General features: G+C 36.6%; 1 protein-coding gene across 4 annotated transcripts in view; it reads right to left on the reverse strand.

Annotated features, from left to right (window-relative positions):
* The window catches only part of ASCC3 (activating signal cointegrator 1 complex subunit 3), a 276,733-nt gene that overhangs the window by 17,049 nt on the left and 245,914 nt on the right, over window positions 1–13,770 (reverse strand). For all 4 annotated transcript variants that reach the window (XR_012653054.1, XM_075046673.1, XM_075046672.1 and 1 more), the window contains one exon: window positions 5,166–5,390. Coding sequence is in view for 3 of the 4 variants with exons in the window: in XM_075046673.1 (XP_074902774.1) it covers window positions 5,166–5,390 (225 nt within the window). In the remaining variant the exon portion in view is untranslated. The remainder of the gene's footprint in view (window positions 1–5,165; window positions 5,391–13,770) is intronic.

The following is a 13,770-nucleotide window of genomic DNA, read 5'->3' on the forward strand; positions in this document are numbered from 1 at the left end:
CCTTCTCCCACATATATATCTATAAACCACAAGCAGGCAGCAAGTAATTCCACCCCAACATGTCCAGGTACTTCCACTACACAGCTATCCATTGCTGTTTAGTACCTATAAATGAGCATTACCGTCCAGTGTATGCACTACAGGTTTTCTGATCATTCTATTATTTCCACCCTCCTAATGTGGAATAATAGCCATCCAACCATGAAAGCATACAGTAGTTAAGTAAAATTGCAAACAAGGTGCTATCACTGGAATATTACCGCATACACAAAGAATACGTGTAGTAGCTAAAGAGATATGGCCTTTGCTCTTCACTTGTTTCTGAATAATCCTCTGCATTTTCAAGTTAATTTGATTCTCTTCCCTTCCTTCAGTAAAGCTGCCCACTTATTTATAGTTGCCAATGCACCCATTAAAGCAATTATCTCTTTCCCTTGGCACTTCTGGACAAATCTTACATACACAACTGTAAAATAGGCCATTCCTGTAACTCCCACCACCTTGCAGCACGTAATCGGCACACCTGCTCTAACAATAGACAACATATGAGCTCAAAGCACACTTAGGATCTTTAAGGACAACTCCATTTCCTCGTGGGCAGGAAAACAAACGATCCAAGGGATATGGCTCCCCAAGTCAATAGTTTTAGTGGCTGTTATGAACTGAGGAAGCTTGGGAAGGATGGGAAGTCCAGAGCTGAGGGACATTCTCGTTCTTTTAGTCTGGGAACTGCAGCTTGGGCACCTCCACTGGTTGCAGCTGTGCTAATACAGCACGAAAGTACCTTTTGCCTGAGGAGCAGTGCACACAGCTCCCACCATCAGCCAGAATAGTCTGTGGTTCAGTAGAGTAAGCATTTCATACCGAAGCTATCTCTTAAAACACAGCTGAATTGGGCAGCATATTTGTGCAATACTTGACGACCCTGAACATGTACTACAAACTTGATTCTCATAAGCAGAACTGTAGCAAAAGCTGCAATTTAAATGGCCAGAAACAACTTATTTACTTCAACTGTTTTAGTATGGGTAAAGCGGTGTTACACACGTCATCGCCTAGCTAAGGAAATGCGGTGCTTAATCCAAAGAGTTTTTCATTTCCAGTCAAAATTAGATTCTCTAGAGGAGTAACATGATGGGGAAAGATAGGCCATCAGTGACAGTGTTACAAGGTCCTCGTTTCAGGGATGTGCCTGTTTCCCATGCAAACTAGTCTTTATTCTGCAGTTTGGAATCTGACTTCATGTCCATCTTCTCTCAGTGCACAGGTACCCTACTGAGATGTGTTTAACACATCCATAGGTAAACACTTCTCAAAGGTTAAGGCTGAGTTCCATGGCAGTTCTGCTCCTGGCAATATTAAAATATTTTATCAACGATTATACTACAAGTGGAGGCTTGTGGCCAATCCCAATGCAAAGCCAGCAGTCCCTTTTCTAGAAGAGACTGCCCTGATGAATCTGAGACTGGTGGTATTACCGCCTCAATTATTCATTTCAATTAATGCAAATATAGGCGATAGTCTTAAAACAGCAGAGTAAGAACTGATCGCTGAATACACAGTCACAAAATATAAGGCTTGACAAAAGAAGTAAAAAAGAGATTAGATTTAGTCTGTTTCACGTATTCTTAAATCAGAGATAGGAAAAAAGGTAGGGTATTGTCTTTACAATAATAATTATATTCTACAAAAATATTAGACAAATAATTTCATTAGAATTTTTATTCTTTGATGTTCTTCTGCAAGAAGCGGAGAAGTGTGTGATTTTGAGCAGCTACTGGAGTGCTGAGCACCATGTTACTGACACCTCTATCTTTTCTCAGTAAAAATAATGCAGACAGCGTGCTAGGCTTGAAGAGAATATGCTGTCTACTGTAATTGTATTAAATAAAAATTAAATGACTTGGCCAAGGTCACATAGGAAGTCACAACAGATTTTTTGAGCCATGGGAACCTTCTGTGCTTTATCTATAAGAGCCTGTCACTGATAACAAACTTGTTAGTTTTTGACTTGAGCTTTTCAATGTCGGGCAGGGACATTCCTTCAGTCTATCTAGTCAATGCCTCAGTGGCCACAGAGATGGGTGTGGAAGCAGAGAGGCATTTGCCTTCCAGAAGGTTACATATTGCTATTCCCCGTATTTCTGCAACAAAACGGAAAGAATTCTGTACTTCATCCTGGGCATATAGATATTAAATTTTATCTTGCTACAGTGAACTCCATCTATACCTAAGAAATGTTAACTATAGGAAAATTGTAACAGAATATATTTCTTCCATTTTCTATGGAATTGTTAACAATTACATTCCACTACTGAGCCAGCACCATGACTCCTCAAATTCCGGTAAATGCTTATGACTTCTATCTTTCATCATGAGTATAGATGAACAGAATTCTAACATAAAACAAAAACTTCTAAGACATCTCAGGAAAATTAATTTACGAGTGGTTGCATAATTTTTTTTTGTTAGAAGAGAGTGGAACCTTACCTGAAATCCATCAGCTACATTTATCTACCTGATGCTGTTAACTTAAGTTTTCTGACTGACCATTAACACAACTGTGCCTAAAGCCACTAGCGATGAAAAAGGCCCAGAGGGCTTTGGAGGAATGGGAAGGAGGACACAATGGGTGGGATGTGAAAGGAACCACGGGAGAGAAGGCTGATTCAGGTGAAAGACAGCACAGAAGTGTGTAGAAGTTTAATAGTCTGTGATGGAAAGAGGCTTGCTTATGTATCGTGGCTAGAGAAGGCAAATCTGCTCTGCAGGGGACCTGGGATGGAGGTCTGCTCTACGTACCGAGATACAACCACTTGTAAAAGCTCTTTGAAAGATCTTGCTGCCTTGTAACAGAAAAGCAGTGCTGATATGGAAAGTCTGTCATTCATATACCCGCCAGCAATAATAACAGTTTATGTTCAGGTCACAATTTGAAGGTTAGCTATACAACCTTAACAGCTGAAGTACTTTGTACATAAATAAACAAACATTCAACATAACTAAAAAACCAATTCCCGTCTCACTGCTGAATTTTATGTTTGATGGTGCGTGAGCACGTGTTCACACACACAGAGAACATCACCCACTGAATATGGTTATCAATGGATCCTTCTATGGTTCAGTTCCTTTTCCACAACTAACATCTTTTTTTCCACCTCTGTTGACCCAGAGTTCATCAGCAGGTCACTGCTAAGGAAAAAGGTAACAACCAGTATTGAAAGTGTAACCCTGTCTATTGCTTATATTCTGGGAACTTTAACCTCCATTTGGAAAGCGTGACTAATAAGATGGAACAAATATTCTCCCAAGAGATGTAAACCATGCGCCAACTTCAAAATAAAAAAATGCTTGCATGTTTTTTCTTTTTTTTTTTAGAGGAACTTTTTTTTTTTTTTAAGATGACTGTGTATGTAACATTATGTAGTAGTTAACCGAAGATCTGAGTGCCAAGGCACAGTATGGAATAGTACTCTTCTGAACTCTACTTCAGTTTAAAGGAACTGTTCAATCTTTTAGTTTTTTTTTCTTCTGAGTGATTATTGTTTCTTAAATACCTACTATGCAGTAACAGGATTAAAAAAAAAATTTCTTAACAAAGAAGGATAAATATTGAGCAAAATAACTATTAAAAAGAATCTTTAATTTACATTTTTTCCAAATATGTAATTACCTCCCAAACACTAATGCCACAAATGTCTAAATGAACCTGTATGTGATTTCTTTGAAACAAAGGTGAATTTTCTCACCTGAGCAAGTGACATTGTTCTCTGTTCATAACTGAGTACTATGAATAATAACTGTTCATATGCTGAAGCTTTTAGCACCATGATTTTATTGATTTGAAATATCTGGAGTAGACTTGCATTCAAGCACTGCTGGTTGCCAAGTTTAAGACTGCATAGCAATAACATCTGTGGTGTTATTTGCTTCTTACTTTCCTTTTCTTAATTTTAGTTTTGCTTTGTTCAATATTAGTATCGCGAGCTTGCAGTTTTTGTTAGTGTAAGATCGAGACTTACCCAAATCACTGGACACTGAATTGCCCATGGTATTTGTCTGTCTAGAGCATTGATTAATAATTTCTCATAGCATAGTTTTACAAACTGGTAGGCTTGACACAATGATGTTTGCAGTTCCCATATTGCCAACAGTCTTCAAACAAGATCAAAGCCTCATTCTGATAGTTGACATATAGATCACTGAGGATATTAAAATTTGAGCAAACAAAAACTGTAGGAAGAAAGAATAGCTGTCCCTATTTTACAGATATTGAATTGAGGAAGATAAAAAGAATAGTTTGTTGAAGGCTACCTGATCTTCAAGAATCTGTGAATGAGTCCTTGTCCAGTTCTACTAAAGAGAGTATTATTCCTTTCCGGCAGAATCAGAGGGGCGGCTGTTCCCTGTGTCAACTAGAGCTCACCCTTCCTGCTGTAACTGTGCTTTTCAGATATGGCAGCACTCCATTCCAAACTCAAATTGCTGCTTTAAAATTCTTTTGAGGCATGCAGCTGTGCATGTGATCGCTTGTTACCAGTACTCTCCATGGTCAGTTTAGTTTCTGTGGGTTGTGACTGCACTACAACTGTAAAAGTCACAAGCCTCCAGACTGAGTTTAAAAGTGTGCTCTTTGACTCTGTGATAATTGGGAAATAGAAGACATATCTTTTCACAAGCCAGAGAAAAGCCCTGTATCTTGTCCCAAATCACATTTCAAAACATGTTTTATTTATGCTTGGCAGTGACTACAGCACTTTTGGGTGCTATGAAAATAAAAGTACCCATGGGAGACAGGTTCTTGGGGTCAGCATAACAATCTGCGAGGAGCACACCCATGCAGGAAAGACTTATGTACAACATTCCAGGATACAGAGATAGAAAGCTGTTGCATATTAAAGAAGAGGTGAGCCCTATGGCAACAGATGCCTCCAACCAGAGTTCCACAGTCTTTTACCATAAGTTTGTTCAGCTCCAGTTCTGTAAAGTGGGCATCTTTATGGGCATCTATTTCCTCCCTAAACAAAGTAGTATCACACTGCGTGGTACCAGTTCTCCATAAGACTGCAAGAAATCTTCAGATTTTTCTATATTCAAAATATTACAACACACTAACAATAAATAGTAAACCAACAAGAGTTAAATACTGAAATGCATTACTATACCTGACATATTCTAATTGCTTGGTCCAATACTGTCTTTGTATCAGTTGCATAATCTGGACAAGGCAGCATGGCATGACTGAAGTGGGCTTGCAGCAGGAGATGTGTTTTTGTGTGTGAACTGTCAAATGAATGGGGATTGACTTCAACTGGAAGATGTTTTGCCAGTTCACTGTTCATCTGATCTTCATTGTGTCTCACAGGCAGATCTGTGTACTCATCAGCATTCTTAAAAAAAAAAAAAAATTAACCATTGTCATTAACTTCAGAATAATTATTATTGCTTACTGAGACATTAAAATTATATGCATTTAATTTACTACAGTTAGATTTCATTGTTAAAATAGAAGCATTTTAATGTTTAGAAAGCATACTTATTTATCAAAATCACATGTGTGGGAAAACAATAGCTGGTAAAACATTCACAAATATTCACACAATTATACATATATATATATTTTTTCACATAGCTGATTTAACATTAGAGGAGAAGAAAATAAAATCAGTGAAATAAATACATTCATTGGATCACTCAGTATTTGAGATGATCTTCTACAGATATCCTACCCTGGCTGGCTCACAAAAACATTGTAAGGTTAGCTATAAAGAAGTCAATAATTCATATTTTCAATTTTCAAGGTTGCTACTTTTCTCTTTGTATTCAAAACAGAGTGGGTTTGAAATAGCTCTGGTAAGGTTCTTTTAAAACATATTTTCAATATTTTGAGCAGTCAGTGTCTAAGCAACAGATGACCAGCAATCAAAGAGCAAAATAATGTTAAGTAGGTGCTGAAAACTATCCTTTGTGTTCCAGAGTGGGACTACTACCATTAATGCCAAAATGAAAGCTGTCTAAGAACTTTCTCATGTTGCAAAAAGGAGCTGCACACCAACAGGTAATCTAAATGTAGTTATGAGTAGCAACATCCTTGGGGCTGAGAGGAAAGAGTATGACTGTTCTAGTAGCCAGAGCAGAGATGTTCATTCTCCTGCTAGGGAAATTCACTGTCTCTGAAAGAAAGAAAATTTAACAGAAGCATCCTAAGAACTGTAATTCAGGCTGAAGAGTCAGTTCTGTGACTTAATTGGTGATTTTATTTTCCTCCACAAAATCCTCTTGTGCATGCATGCATACATATTCTTGTTTGGAATGAGAATGATCTTTTTAAAGTATAAAATTCGCAAGTAAAGTAAGAGTTTTATAACACTGATATCTTTTCCATCTGTAATTTAAGAGAGTGTATTTCTTTTGTCATAAAATAAAAAGTCATTTGGGTAGCCTGAAGGGCAATGTCTTCCAAACTATGGGCTTAGCAGAGACCATTAAATTAAAGTGTTCAGGGTTTTATACTCCTCTTAAAGTATAGATTCGATACTGTGCATTTTAGTCCTCAGTCCCCAGTCAGACTTCCTGCCAATTCATACTAATGAAATATTTGCAACAGCAACCAATGCAGAGTAAGGTAAAGGAAAATGGCAATTTTAGAACACCTAATAGAACTACCTAATTGACTTGCAAAATACCATACCCACTCATTAATATCCTGACACATAGAACCTTTTTTGACAATTCCTAAAAACAGTTATACAGCTGTTTTTCACCCCCTTGAAAACTGACAGCACAAAATTTTCTGTTTTCTTTAATGGCACAATGAAACTACACCTAAAGTGTGATATAAATGTAAAAGAAAAGGTAAGTATTAGAAAATTTAAGATTTGGAAAGAAAATCAGAATATAATTAATTTATTTCACATCTTGACTGCAGATTAGAAGTGAAGACTGACTAAAGACAACTGCTGCTTAATCCTGGATGTCTCTCCTAGATCTCTTGTGAAAACTGTGGTCATTTATTCTCTGAACCTAAGGTCACAATCTTTTTAAGCTCTATAGAAGGCTGCATGTTTGCTTCACTCTTTTTATTTAACTGGCTTCTCCTTCAAAGATATTTTAAAGAATATTTACCAAGGAGATTTTTTACTTAGTTTTGCTTTGCAGTTTAAAGTAGCAGAAAGAAGAAGGATCAGCCAAGTCACTCCAGACCAATTGGTACTCCTGAAAATGCATTTTCCCTAATTCTTCCCCATCACATGTTTTATTTACCTCCAAAATACTCCTCTTATTTTAAACAACTTGCCTAACTAATTTCCTGTTTGTGATCATTGACTGTAAGTAAGTGAGGTTCATTTTCTTATCTGCATCATGTAGGTAATTAAAGGAAATTGAGAATGGGTAGTGAAGCTTTTATACAACTGAGAATGAAGCTGAATGGAGGGCACCAAGGTCAGCAGAGTCCATTATATTTTTATGTGAGAGGCCAGTATGTCTGCCCTGTCCTTGTTTGCTTAGTGTAGGCTGGACAGACTACTAACTGCAAATCTGTTTCTCTGATTTGCCCAGCTGTCCTTGAATAAAGACATCTTCCATTGCAAAATGTTAAATGACAGTGATTGACAACTCTGTGATGAACTCTGCTTGTAACCCCCTGCTACTGTTTTCAGGTTGCACAAGAAAAGACAGAATAAAGAAACATCCTTTGTAATCACCTCAAATGGGCCCTGCTGTTCACTCAATATTTTTTCATTTTAGTTTTCCTTTTCATTGTGAATCTCAATCTGTTCTGCAAAGGCTATAGCTTCAACTATTCCATACAATATATAACATATATTATTTTAGTACATTATATCTGAATACCATTCTTACTTCCATGGGTGAGAAAACAGATCAAATTACGTATCAATCATTAATCTTCATTCTACAGTCAAGAAACTTAATACAAACTTTATAGTTAAACCACAAAGCACTGCTGTGCATTTTTCACTTTCCCTTGTTCTTCCATTAAATCAGGACTATTGCAGCCCATGTAGAAATATGTTTACAAGCACCTACACAGCTAAGCATAACTTGGAGTATACCAGGAGATAACTAGGAATTTTAGCTATGGGTTCTGCAATCGTGCACTTGGTAGTCGTGTCACATCTCTCTTTTCTATAGGTCTGTGATGGACTTTCCCAATAATGTCTTCTTTTGGGCATTAGAGACTGCTGCATTATTTTGAGGGTGTAAGAGTCCTCTCAAACCTACATTTCAATCTGTATGCGATACAGGGTCATATAGAAGACAGTAGCTTGCTTTGCTAGTGAGAAATGTCACACGTAGACCTGCATAAACTCGATAGTTACATTTTACAAGGCCAAAGGGCTATTCTGATAATTGAATTCTGTTTCCTGCATAACACCAGCCACAGAATCATCTTAGAGTCCTGTCTGCAACATCGTGTTCCAGATATGCAGCTTATCATCAGCCTTTATTTGAACTGTTCTAAAAGTAAACAACTCATCCCATTTTAAAATATATATTTTGCAGTTTTCTGGTACTATGAGGCGTTTGAGGAGTCAGACGGAACTAAAATTTAAATAAGGTATCCAGCATGGTGAGTACTATGCTCTGCAGTGTCCCTAGGCTTAAAAAAAAAAAAAATCAGATTTTCTTTCTAGCCACAAAATGTGTAAGTTTGGCTGAAATTACTGATTTATACTGAGAGCTGAACTATAAACTTATACCACATGTAAACCTTCTGAAACATTTTAAATCTCAAGTGACTACATCTTGCCATCTGTCTACAAGAAAGAAGAGGATACTTGTGGAGCATAGACAGAAATGGGATCAAGGTGAGCAACTAAACTAAACTTGAATATTTTAAGTTAGATTCAGTCATGGGAACAGTAAAACTTACAAAGTTAATGAGTTCTAGACTTTAAAGAGCAGTTGATTAATTTGTAACAATGAGTGTCTAAAACAAACCAAAAATAGTTTCTCACATTCCAGAGTTGAACCAGTAGTCTTTTCTTTAGCAATGCTGTTATTTAAACTACCTTAGAATTCACTGACTGCCTGTACGTTCCTTTTCTTTATACAGGTACAGTGAACACAAACACACCATATTTTCAACTTTAACGAACCTGCAATGTGTTTTGCTCTCTTTCAAGTTTCTGATGTAGAAAGAAACAAGGGAAAAACATTCTTAGAAAATTTGATACCAAAATTAACAGTTTTTAAGCTAAAGTATTAAAAAAATCTTGCAGTAAACTAGTACTAAAAGTAACTACCAGAATAATAAAAAAGGAGAAAAGATGAGGATAATTTTTAGTTAATATAGTAATTGCATCCTCTTTACCTGAACCTTGGTTTGAATTACATAAACTTCTGGTAGTCTGAGTACATGCTGAAGGACTGCAAAAATCATACATTTGTGCATAGAAGGAAAAATAAAAAATAGGCTGCAATAAATAAATGTGGATTTTTTTTACAGCTATTCTGCAGTTAACACTAATAATACATTATGAAGTAAATTTTACTTCTCTGCTATCAGAAGTTCAAAGGTACGCCAATATGCAATTTATTTTTCCAAGTGAAACCAGCATATTTTGATCTTTAAGTAACTAGATAGGCAAATATAAGCTCAACAATAGTATTATTATATAATTGGCTTTTGTCTTTTGTTCCATTGTACAAAGTGCTACAGAATATTTTAGTGTAACATCCTGACCTGTCACTTCCACAGAGTGCTACAGTGTATAGGAAGTAGCTGGACTCCAATCTTTAAAGTCTGTTAATTGTCCTCATTTGGGTGATACCTATGTTACTGTTAGTATAGGGTAGAGAAAAGCAGCATGGTCAAAACAGAGAAATAACAAGCACTGGTAGTTTGTGAGTAGCTAGGTAACTGGATAATGATGTCTTATAATAGATTCACAAATTCTAAATTTTTCTTTGAGGATACTTGAACTTCTGTACTTAAAAACATTTGAAATTATTTCTGTTTTTTATATATACATATATATATCTCCATTCATGTACTGACAAAAGTCTCATTTGACCCTATTAACTGTATTATAAGGAAAATAAAAGAATTGCTTAACTAAAAGTTCCCAAGTTAATCTTCCTTGGCCCATGCTCTTCCCAAGAGCACAAGACCGTATTATGTGACACAATAATGACACAAATATATATTATTAAAATTATTTAAATTAACCAATATAGTTATACTATATTTTATCATCACATTTTCAAGTGTGTGTTTGATGTATAAGGAAAGACATTAATTGTACACAAATGTATCCTGGCAGGCAGCTGGAACACAATCAAGCTTACATTTATATTCAGAAAACAAATAAACATGAGAAATCTTGTGCTTTAAAAAATAAGGGGGGTGGGGGGGGAGAAAAAAAGCCCAAACTGACCACATACTTAGAAGTTGTTTTTCAGCTCATACCAAAATGTAAAGCAGATCGAAAAATGGAATTGGAGAAGTACTTGCTAGAATTCCTACTCTGAAAATTATATCTGTTAGAGATTCCATTATAAACTCCTATTTTAAAGAGTTTATTGGTAGCCTATAAATGTATATGCTTTGGTCTCAGTTTTATGGGACATAATTCAAACTTCCAAAGTTTAAAATGTTTGGGTGTTTTTTTACTCTTGGATATAAAAGGTCTAGGACAATATCCCATAAACAGATATTACTAGTTATAAGTTTTAAGAACAAACATGATGCATGTTTTCAAGACTCATTATAGACAAAAAGAAAAAAAGTAATTTCTACCACCTTATTGAAGCCGCTACGTAACACAGGGATATTTAGATCAGAAGCCCTCTTTTAGACGGTAGACACTTGCATAAGGAGCATCCTCACTCTGTTTTACACATGTAAAACCATACTTTTAAGACAAACTTGGCAGAAGTAACGTTCCAGATTTTTAGGGCAGCCTGGCAGGCTCTGCTAAGGCAGCAGAGCAGGCTGAAGTTTTGTAGAGATCTTGAAGAGTGGCTAACATGACGCAAAAGAAGAAACCAAAAATTGTCAGGCAAGATTGGAATATATTTACTACGTGATACTGTAATTCATCACAGAGACTATTTCTAAATAAGCTCCTTGCCTTCATATACCATGTAACATCTCTCCCAGTCAACCGCACAAGTACGCAGCAGTGCAATCAAATGGCATCCAGCACGTTAGAGCCAACCCCACAGTGCAGTTCCTTTCCCACGGGGGCTTTCCCAACCCTTCCTTCCAGGGTCAGCGGCTGGCAGGGAGGAAGGGCAGAAAGCAAAGCCCTGGGCCAGCCCCTGCACCGTGGGGCACGGAGGAGCCAGAGCTGCAGGCCCTGGGCAGCAGCTGTCCCTGGCTGCGGAAAAGGGGCTCCCTCTCCAGCACTGGTGCCTGCCACTGTGGACTCTGCCTGCCCTAACTCTCCACTCCAGCTTGGGTAACAGGAAAATGATCTTGCCACTTCTCTAGTTTTCCATTGGAGTACTCTCCACTCTATACTTTTGGAAAAATCACAGGAGGAAAACAGATATGCATAGGATGGAGAACAACACCCAAGGGATAAGGGCTGCTCAGTATCTTTTTGAAACAAATGCTAACTTTTTTATTTATTATCTAATTAGTGGTAAATGCATTTTTTCAGATAAAAGATAAGTGTCAACCCCTTCCCCAAGTATAGAATTTGAATCAAATTGTGTGAAGTTAACCCAATTAACTAGGTAGGAGCAAAATAGTGAGGCTGGGCTACCCTGGGCTCTAGATTTCAGACTTACCAGAGTGGGCATTGGAAATTTCCAGTTGAGCATAAGAAGTTGAAGAGATAAAGTTGTAAACCGCATCAACATGCAATTATGTAATTAAATTATTTTTTAAAAATTAATTTATATGTCAGGATTTAAAATGGGCACGTTTCAGTAATGGGACCTACAAATGTAGTTTATAAGAACATACAAGTTAAAAGTTCTTACAATTCTTATAAAGTTCTCATGTTAGTGATCAGAGAAATCCTATATAATTGTATTCTCAGACTTCTCACTTTAAACAGACAAGTGTTTGATTTTTGCTTTTAAATAGCCGCATATGATAAACACCACAAATTTTACAATTACAGACATCATAAAAGGTACAAGCTAGGGCAATGAAACAGTTGAGTGATCACTTAAAAACACCCTGAAGGGCTTAGATTTCACAAGTTCACCTCTTACTTAAAACATCCAAACTACAAACTGCTGATGACATTCCTGATGACCAGAGGTCAGGAGTCTGAAAGACCTTTGCCACTGCGCACAGAGCAATAGGAGGTCAGCAATATTAGCTACCAGTAGCAGAGAATGACCTAGCAGATCTGGGAACTTCTAAAGTACAAAGTTAAATTACAGACCTCTGCTTCAACATGGAGTTGCTAAAAGAAAATGCAAGCATGCTAGCACATGTGAGAAGGAGGATTATATAAAATAACAATAATTTGACATGGGAAAAATGTTCTTAGGACTTCTATACTAACTTGAAAGTCAATTTCCCTTTTTTTTCTAAGTTTCCTAAGCATATCAGAGAAGGTAGGTTTCAGTGTACAAGAAGATACAGTAATAGATAATTCAATCATTGTAATTGGTTTACCAAATGGTAAAAAATATACTTACAGAACCATTCTGTTTCAGAATAATTTCCTTTTTAAATTGCATACTTCACTAAAACATATTAAAACAAGGAATGAATTCATGATTTTAAGTCTTAACTCTCACAATCCATATTTCATAAAGTTTATCATCACAATCATAATTCAGTGGTACTTTTTTGGCCAGTCCTAATAAAAACCATTCCTACAATACATTCATTTTTCCCCTAAATGTGTAGGTACTTTCATAGTATTAAGCCTGTACAACTTTCGTAGAGGTGGCTTTAGTTCACTCTCAGATTTTTAAGTTAAATTACAGATTATAAGTAAGCCTGTAACACTTGCACAGTTTAAGGAAAAATAAATGCAAAAGAAGACTAAAGTAGGACAAATATAAGAGCAAACATCTGAAACCTGTATGGCACACACATTATTCACCTAGAATAAGTTACTTTGACCATAGCAAATAAATATAAATGGAATGGTATAAATTCCATTTATAAAGTGAATTATAGTGATGTGAGAGAATTATTACATTTTATCACTGGAAATGGTATATTTGAGATTTTCACCTCTCCAAGATGCCTGACTTTTCCTATTACTTTTCATGAGAACGCTTTGAACCTGCGCATTCTGAATGCATTATCATCACCCCATTTTTTTAAATCTTAAAACCTAGATGGGGCAGTGACCCACAACTTTCCTCCCCAGTAATCTGAAGTCACATTATAGGAAAGATTTAAACCCGACTGTTTTTGGCTGTACTGAAACTAACTGTATTGCACTAATACAGAAAATCTTTTCAGTGCATGAACTCAGTAATGTGCTAACACAAAACTGGGAAAATCTCTCTGAGTATACATTCAAAAGTCTGATTGTCATGAGAAATCTACTTCAGTTCCATTTGGATGTTTGTCCACATTTTGAAGCTGAGCTTGGCTGAATCAGCTGGCTGAACTACTGATTGAGATGATGATAGCAATAAAAATTGTAATAGCAAATCTTGGCACACAGCTTTCCCCGGGAAAGCGATCAGTCATTTTCCATCTTTGGCTTTGATCCTCCATTGGGATCTTCCAGTGCAGAGCCCAGACCCAGGGAAGAAGTTAACAGATCTCTGCATTAAGTTAATGCTACTCTGCATGGAGACAGGAGTATGTGCTAC

Source organism: Buteo buteo, chromosome 15 (assembly GCF_964188355.1).
Source record: "Buteo buteo chromosome 15, bButBut1.hap1.1, whole genome shotgun sequence".
NCBI classification, from domain to species: Eukaryota; Metazoa; Chordata; class Aves; order Accipitriformes; family Accipitridae; genus Buteo; species Buteo buteo.